Here is a 9,114-nt window from a genome sequence, read left to right as displayed (position 1 = left end):
TTTTTATGATAGTAGTCTAATGCAATATTTGTCCTTTTGTGATTAACTAATTTCCCTCAGTGTAATGTCCTCCAGGTTCATTCGCGTTATGAGGTGTTTTGCAGATTCATCATTACTTTTCAATGTTGCATAGTATTCCATTGTGTATAGATACCACAGTTTTTTATATCCATTCTTCCATTGATGGGCATTTAGGCTGATTCATCTTTTTGTTATTGCAAATAGCCCTGAGATAAACATTGATTTGCATATATCTACTCGTGTTCTAACTCTTATTTCTTATGGATATATACCAAGTAGAGGGATTGCTGAGCCATACGGTATTTCTATTTCCAGTTTACTGAGGAAGCGCCATACTGTTTTCCACGGGTTAAACCATTTTACAGTCCCACCAGCAATGTAGGAGGGTCCCAGTCTCTCCACAACCTTACCACCATTTGTTGTTTTCTGTTTTTTTTAACTTTGCTATTAATGCTGGGGTGAGATGATATCTCATTGTAGAGATTTTCATCTCTAGTGGCTAATGATCACGAACATTTCTTCATATGTTTGTCGGCTGCCAGAATGAGTTCCTTGGTGAAGTGTCTGTTCATGTCCTCTGTCCATTTTTTAATTGGGTTGTTTGTTTTTCTTGTCGTGGTGTTATAGTTTTCTATAGATTTTAGAGATTAGTCCCTTGTCTGGCATGTTGCTTACAAAAATTTTTTTCTCAGTCTGTAGGATTTCTTTTGGCAAAATCTTCTGATGTACATTAAGTGTCTAATTTTTAGGAAGTCCCAGTCATCTATTTTGTTTTCTACTGTTTGTATGTTTTTAGCTATGTTTGACAGTGTATTTACAAGCTATGGACAACATTGTGACGTATGAGTATTCCAGAACACTTAATTGTGCTCATGAGGAATCTGTACCTGGACCAAGAGGCAGTGGTCCAAACAGAACATGGGAACACTAAATGGTTTAAAAATTAAAAAGGTGTATGACAGGGTTGTATTCTTTCACCATACGTATTCAACCTGTTTGCTGAGCAAATAATCTGAGAAACTGGGTTATATGAAGAAAAATGTGGCATCAGGATTGGAGGAAGACTCATTAACAACCTGTGATATGCAGATAATACAACCTTGCTTGCTGAAAGTGAAGAAGACTTAAAACATTTACTGATGAAGATCAAAGAACACAGCCTTCAGTATGGATTACACCTCAGTGTAAAGAAAACAAAAATCCTTACCACTGGACCAATAAACAACATTCTTATCAATGGAGAAAAGATTGAAGTTGTCAAGGACTTCATTCTTCTTGGATCAACTATCAATACTCATGGAAGCAGCAGTCAAGAAATCACATGACATACTGCATGAGGCAAATCTGCTGGACAAGAACTTTTTGAAGTGTTGAAGAGCAAAGATGTCAGCTTGAGGACTAAGGTGCACCTGACCCAAGCCATTGTATTTTCAATAACTTCCTATGCATGCAAAAGCTGGAATAAGGAAGACCGTAGAAGAATTGATGCTTTTGAGTTACGGTGTTGGAGGAGAATACTGAAAGTGCCATGGGCTGCCAAAAGAACCAATAGATCCGTTTTGGAAGAAGTGCAGCCAGAATACTCCTTGGAGGCCAAGATGGCCAAACTTTGTCTCTCATACTTTGGACATATTGTCAGGAGGGACCAGTCGCTAGAGAAGGATATCATGTTTGGTAAGGTGGAGGGTCAGAGAAAAAGAGGAAGTCCCCCAACTAGATGGATTGGCCAAGTGGCAGCATCGATGGACTCAAGCATGGCAATGGTAGTGCGGTTGGTTGGCCCAGGATCGGGCAGTGTTTCATTCTGCTGTGCATCAGGTCACTATGGATCGGTATCGACTCGATGGCACTTAACAACAATAACATAGATTGTTTTGTGTAGTGCTGACATTTTCACAATGTTAAGTTTTCTTATCCATATGCATGGTATATTCTTCTATTTTTGTAAATCTCTTTTGTTTTCTTGTAGTAGTGTTTTGTAGTTTTCTTTGTATGGGTCTCTTGTTTCTCTGGTTAGATTTATTCCTAAGTATTTCATCTATTGAGTGGCTACTGTAAATGGTATTGTTTTCCTGGTTTTCTTTTAAGAGTCGTCTTTATTAATGTAAAGGAATCCAACTGATTTTTAAATATTTGTCTTATTCCCTGCTACTCTGCTGAATCTTTCAATGAGTTCCACTAATTTTTTGTTACTGAGTCTTTGGGATTTTCTATGTATAGGGTCATATATACAGTATCTGTAAATAGAGTTTTGCTTCTTCTTTACCAATTTGGATGCCTTTAATTTTTCTTTCTTGCCTTATATCTCTGGTGCTAAGACATCTAGCACCATCCTGAATAGGAGTAGTGATAAAGGGCATCCTTGTCTGGTTTTTGTTCACCATTGAGAGTAATGTCGACTGTTGAATTTATATATGATCTTACTTATGTTGAGGAATTTCTCTTCTATTCCTATTTTGTTGAGTGTTTTATCAGGAATGGATGTTGAATTTTGTCAAAGGCCTTGTCTGTTTCAGTTGGTGTGTCTTGTAGTTCTTCCCTTTGTTGTGTGGATTACGTTGATAGTCTAATATTAAATCATCCTTGCATCCCTGGTATGAATCCCACTTGGCCATGATGTTTTATTTAGTTAGTTTTTTGATATGTTGTTTAATTCTATTTGTTAGGATTTTGTTGAGAATTTTTGCTTCTATGTTCATGAGGGATATTGATCTGTAATTTTCTTTTTTAGATGTCATTGCTTGTTTTTGGTATGAGGATTGTGCTCACTTCATAAAATGCATTCTGGAGTTTCCTCCTCTTCTGTGTTCTGGAAGACTTTGAGTAGAATTGGAGTTGGCTCTTTTATAAATATTTGTTACACACTTGGTAGTTTTGATTTAGAGTATCTGACCTAGTCTAAATTTTTACATTTTTAAAGAAATTTAAAAAGAATGATTAGCTAAAAAGAGATCAACACCAATGACGAATGAATGATGCTACCTTGCTAAAAATTCAAAGGAACTTAGGTTAAAACTGATTATTTGAAGAAGATGATCTACAGCATGGTCAGGTTTCCTTAGGTAGGATGTGGCATTTACAACACAGCTCTATTTATTCCTCAGTAACTTACCTTTTATGATTATACATGGTTCTACCATGTTCAGGCATCTTTGTGTATTCTGTCAATTCCTCTTTTTTTTTTTTTTTTTTTTTTTCTTATTAATCTTATGGTAGTTGGAATTAGAGAACTTTAGTTTTTTTTGTTGTTAAGTGCTTTTGAGTCAGTTTGGACTCATAGTGACTCTGTATAGGGTTTCCTAGGAGCAGCTGGTGGGTTTGAACTGCCAACCTTGTGGTTAACAATCCAGTGCTGATCCTATTAGAAATGCCTTAAACTTTTTAGTCTCATGTAAAAAGCAAGTGTGGCTGGTAGGAGTGTCATTTCCATGTCACTGTTGGAGAGACAAAAGCAGGAAGTAGAAAATATGTTTGCTAGCAGTTTGTTAGGACTCCTGGTGTGCAGTAGGATCAGCACTGGACTGCGAACTACAAGGTGGGCAGTTCAAGTCCACCAGCTGTTCCTTGGAAACCCTATACAGGGTGGCTATGAGTCGGAATCAACTCGATAGCATTTAAGAACAGAACAAGAGTTTATTAAAATTTTGAGTCCCTGGGTGGTGCAAACAATGCTCTCAGCTGCTAAACCAAAGTTTGGAGGTTTGAGCCCACCCAGAGCACCTTAAAAGAAAGATCTGGCGGTCTCCTTCTGAAAAACCAGCCATTGAGAATCCTGTGGTGCATAGTTCTACTCTGACACACACGGGCATCCTAAGTTGGAATAGAGACTTGATGGCAACTAGGTGTTTGTGTGTTTTTTTAATTGAACCTTTACTATAAGCACATGCTTATTCATTGCAGCAATAATTTTCACAAAACCCTAAGATAGTAAAAATACCACATAAATACCACAAAAATCATCAGGGTATCAATTACAGATACCACTTTTAGCGCTCTTCTACAGTTGAAGAAATGGAGCTATGGAAAGGATTTGTGACTTGTCTAATTCACTCAGCCTATAAGGGGGAAGCCAGACTTTAAACAAATTGTCTTGACCCCAGAGGAGGTGTTCAGCCAAGATGCTGCAGTACACCTCACTGTGTTGCATGACAGATGAAGACTCCCTGTCTTTGGTACGAAGTTAAGAACAATAAAGTCCAAAGATGACCCTGACTTTAGACCTTCCCATGTGCCACTTCTAAGCTGTCCTCTATCACAGGTACTGGCTACATCGACAACGTAACCCTTGTCTCAGCCCGCCCCATCTCTGGAGCCCCAGCACCCTGGGTTGAACAATGCGTGTGTCCTGTCGGGTACAAGGGTCAGTTCTGCCAAGACTGTGCTTCTGGCTACAAAAGAGATTCCGCCAAGTTGGGGCCTTTTGGCACCTGTATCCCATGTAACTGCCAAGGAGGAGGAGCCTGTGATCCAGACACAGGTAAATGAAGAGACACCTGGCCCAGGTGGCTGGAAGTCTTCCCAGAAAGAGAGTCAGTGCCTGTGCTCATTTCAGAGATGGGAAAGGATGAAGTGGGGAAGATGGATGTGTGTTTTAGTACGCTCAATCCTTTTCATTATGGAAATGGCTCAAGGTTGTGAGAAAGGTGCTGGGTTTCAGGAAATGGCTGTCATGGTTCAGTGCTGGGGGGTGGGGGAGATTGGTGTCAGGTTGCAAGAATTGTTTGGAGAGATCAAAGGCAATGTCAGGGTCTAAATGAATGTGCCGACAAGTGGTGGGGGGCAGGGGAGCAGTGTGAAGTGATGGCTCTCAAAGGAAGTGTATGTGTGCTCAGCATGTAATAGGGAGGGTGGGGCTCAGGGTCATGGCCCAGGTGAATACCAGAGTTCAGATACTTTGCAAAAAGCTTCAGAAGAAAGACCTTGAGTTACTAAGCTCTAGCCCCACACATTCTCCATATGAAAGGAAATGTATGTTTTACTGTACTCATTTCTCTGCCCCTCCATTCTTCTTTTGCTTCCCAGGAGACTGTTATTCCGGAGACGAAAATCCTAACATTGAATGTGCCGACTGCCCCATTGGCTTCTACAATGATCCACATGACCCCCGCAGCTGTAAACCGTGCCCTTGTCGCAATGGGTTCAGCTGCTCGGTGATGCCCGAGACAGAGGAGGTGGTGTGCAATAACTGTCCCCTCGGGGTGACGGGTAAGGCCCAGGGCCTCTACTGGACCTACTTCTTCCTAGCCTGATGTCGTGAATTTGTGTCAATAGCTTCTACTTCAAGCAATTTCTAGGAAATTAACACTTAAAAAGTTGACCCCATATGTGTCAACTGTGCTCCATAAGGAATTTCAGTGACTGATGTTTTGGAAGTAGAGCACCAGACCTTTTGTTTGATGTGCCTCCCAGTATGCTTGATCCTCCACAATCTTTCTTGGTTTATAGCCAAGCACACTAACCATTTGTACCACACAGGGACTCCAGGAAATGACAATTACTTAAGGTGGATTTAAATGAACTCTTTCTAAAGAGAATTTTGTGATGCTCTAGAGGTAAAACAACTTGGAGCAAAGGCAGAGAAGGAAATATACAAAGCTGTTTTAGCAGGGTGTGTATTAACAGATCAAGAAAAGATTTCAGACCAGATACATGGTTTAGCTAAAATTTTAAGAAATAAATGAAGGTAAAGAAAGAAAACTTAGTGAACTCTTAAATCTCAGCCTCTCAGTGCTGTTCAGTATGAAGTCATTAATTCAACATCAGCACGGTTGAGAACATTGCTTTAAGTTCCATCACTGTGAGAATTTCTGACTTCCCCCAACCAGCTCCTTAACTGGGAGGACACTTCCTGCTGGTGTTGCTGTGGGATTTTTGTGGAGGCAGCAAGGGTGGGGGAAGCATGTCTCCCTGGCTGCTTTAGAGGCTTACTCACTACTCTGTTTCTCTGGGTCTGGTCTCGCTACCAGTGGATAATAACTTGGGCTTGGCCATTGGTTGATTCCCAGGTGCCCGCTGTGAGCTCTGTGCTGATGGCTACTTTGGGGACCCCTTTGGGGAACGTGGCCCAGTGAGGCCCTGTCAGCCCTGCCAATGCAATGACAATGTGGACTCCAGTGCTCCTGGAAACTGTGACCGGCTGACTGGCAGGTGTTTGAAATGCATCCATAACACAGCCGGCTTCCACTGTGACCAGTGCAAAGCTGGATACTTCGGGGATCCCTTGGCCCCCAACCCAGAGGACAAGTGTCGAGGTAGGACTGTATCCCAAGACAGAATATGTGTGTATGTGTACACATAAGCTTGCTAATCTGCATGGGCAACTGGAGCTGCTATGGTGATGTTATTTTGGCTTCTCTGGCCAACTGACCTGTGAACAGCCTGGACCTTTTGCCAGTCAAAGGCCTCTGACCAACCCTTTGTACAGGACTCTGGAAGGCAGAACTGGAGGAGTTCGAATGGGCTACAGCTGGAGCGTGGGAGCATGGCATGGTGGGGCTGGGGGAGTGGAAAGGTTAGGTTTACATTCTTAAGTGGAAGAACTAAAGGGACCAGCTCTAAGCTTTGTCCCAAGACCAACAAGCAGGGAAGCGGCTGCCAAACCTGTTGTGGGAGAGTCATAAATGACTGACTGGAGAAGAAGCCTGAACAAACTGAAGCAGGACGATAAAGTCGTTTAAGAGACCCTCTCAGGAAGTCAGTGTAATTGATGTATAGAAAGAAAACAGTCAAATGTTCTCCTGACCTGCCGGCTTCAAAGAGAGAGCTCTCAGGAAGCTTTCCTAAGGGCTGCTGCAGATCAAAGCTGGGTGTGCTGGCTGGTGCTCGGGCTCAGCTCTCCCTGCAAATTTTGTGGCAGGCTATATTCTAGAGGCAGGCTCCATCCTAGAGGAGCTGGCAGGCCGCAGAGACTCACCCCATAGTCACATTTCCATGCGGTCCCTGGAATCCAGCACCTGCAAAGCTTGCATATTATAATGTCCAGAGTAGCTCTGGGAACCCAGATTAGAGAACTCACACTCACACCAGAGACTGCCCCTCACTCCGGCCCCCACCCCATACCCTTTGCAATGCTTGAGAATCTCTATACCATCTGGAGCTTCTACCAAGGGACCAGGACCCTGTGCAGTTCCTAGGCTGAACCAGCCCTGACTCCAATCTGCCGGTCTTCTGTGAGGATGAGAAAACACCCATCATATAGCCGCACTGAATGCCAGCAATCCTGAATTCATGTCTGATTTTGAGCATACATATTGCATTATAGTGAATATGTCTATTAATCTCTCTGGGTTTGCATTTTTTCTTATGCATGAATACTATTCAACTGAAAATGGTTCCAGGTAAAATAAATTAAATGAGATAAAGTAGTATGAGGAAGTGTATTATAAACTCTGTAATTCTAACTATAAATGCGTTATCAATCGCCATTTTTACTGGCATTACACCATGCATTTCTTCAGTTGACTATCAGAGCTAGATGTTGTGGTTGTCATTCCCAGCTTCTGAGGGGCGCATATTGTAAGAAGGAAGACACACCAATATTGTAAGAAGGAAGCCACTAGCTACAGTACAGTTAGAAAAGTGATAACATTACTATGCAGCGAGTGTTTTGTGGGCACTAAAGATAGAGCAACACAGGGAATCATTGTAACTTCATCCACTCTCTTGTCCTCAGTACCTAAAATAGAGCCTGGTACGCTCTGGTAGCATAGTGGTTACAAATTGGGCTGCTAACCTCAAGGTCAGCAGTTCAAAACTACCAGCCATTCTGCCAGAGAAAGATGAGGCTTTCTGCTTCCATAAAGATTTACAGCCTCAGGAACCCTGAACAGGGTCACTATGTATGAGTGGGAACTGACTCCATGGCACATCACCACCACTGCCACATAGTAGGTGCTCAGTCAACTTGGTTGAATTAATGAAGGTGTCACTTCCTTGCTGTGTTTCCTACATCAGAGTCAGCATAACAGAAGGACAAGAGCATAGGTGTTAAGGTCAAATAAACACACATTCATGTTCTTCCTCACTCATTTACTTGCTGTGTGACTTTGGGCAAATTACTCAACCTCTCTGAGCTCACATTTTCCTCTGTGAAATGAGGAAGACGCGTACGTGTACAATATGTTTAGTGTCTGGCACATAATAGGATCAGAAGAAATATTATTTCCCTTGAGAGCAAACTTGTAGACGCTGTAGAACCTCTAAGCTGCTTAAAGTTTAACAAGAGGAAGAAATGACAGACTATTGTAACATGTCTTTATGCACACATACCAAACAAACTTAGGTGATTGATTCTTAAGACCTCTCTGTGTTAGGGATGTGCTTGGAGACCTAACCAAGAGGGGACTCCAACATAATGAATCGACAAGGGCAAACAAGATTCTTTGCTCTCTGTGAACTTCCTTTGATCTTTTTCATGCCTCCAGATTCTGGAGTTACCTTGTCGTGAACACTCTCTGACTGTCTGTCTGTCTCTGGTTCCTAGCTTGCAACTGCAACACCATGGGCTCGGAGCCTGTGGAGTGTCGAAGTGATGGTAGCTGTGTCTGCAAGCCAGGATTTGGAGGCGTCCACTGTGACCATGCAGCACTAACCAGCTGCCCAACTTGCTATAACCAAGTCAAGATTCAGGTACGCACACCCATCGGAGCCGCTTCTTACCAGCCTCTGCACCCTCTGTAGAACTTTAAAATCCCGAAGTGTACACTGGATGGTGTGTCACAGATGGAGGGGCCTTGCTTGTCTCCTGGGGTGGGGTGGTGGTAGTAGTTATTCATTTAATCACTGCTGTATGAAAAATCCCAACAACAGCATATAATAGTAATAATACTTCATGCATATATTCTCATATATGCTATTTCTAAAACCCCTTTTGTAGATATTAGCTATCTCAGTATCTAGTGCTGCTATAACACATGTGGGTGGCTTTGGGAAAAAAAAAAGAAAAAGTATAAAATTTCAAATCAGGGTTTTGTCTGTCTTCATTCCTAACTTGTCAGTAGCCCCAAGCATTCTTTGGTTCCTTGGTTGACTTCTGTCTTCTCCAATTTGTATACCCATTTCTGTGTCTCATCTGCTCCTTTTTTTTTTTTTTTT

At 42.1% G+C, this 9,114-nt stretch overlaps 1 protein-coding gene across 1 annotated transcript in view; it reads left to right on the top strand.

Annotated features, from left to right (window-relative positions):
* The window catches only part of LAMC2 (laminin, gamma 2), an 83,716-nt gene that overhangs the window by 53,608 nt on the left and 20,994 nt on the right, over nt 1-9,114 (top strand). The window contains exons 9-12 of the mRNA XM_006872540.1: nt 4,280-4,498; nt 5,044-5,226; nt 6,027-6,272; nt 8,504-8,649. Coding sequence (XP_006872602.1) covers nt 4,280-4,498; nt 5,044-5,226; nt 6,027-6,272; nt 8,504-8,649 — 794 coding nt within the window. The remainder of the gene's footprint in view (nt 1-4,279; nt 4,499-5,043; nt 5,227-6,026; nt 6,273-8,503; nt 8,650-9,114) is intronic.

The sequence above is a fragment of the Chrysochloris asiatica genome, unplaced genomic scaffold (assembly GCF_000296735.1).
Source record: "Chrysochloris asiatica unplaced genomic scaffold, ChrAsi1.0 scaffold00203, whole genome shotgun sequence".
Taxonomy (NCBI): Eukaryota; Metazoa; Chordata; class Mammalia; order Afrosoricida; family Chrysochloridae; genus Chrysochloris; species Chrysochloris asiatica.
The sequence above is the reverse complement of the archived record's forward strand: the minus strand, read 5'-3'. Positions and strand labels throughout refer to the sequence as shown.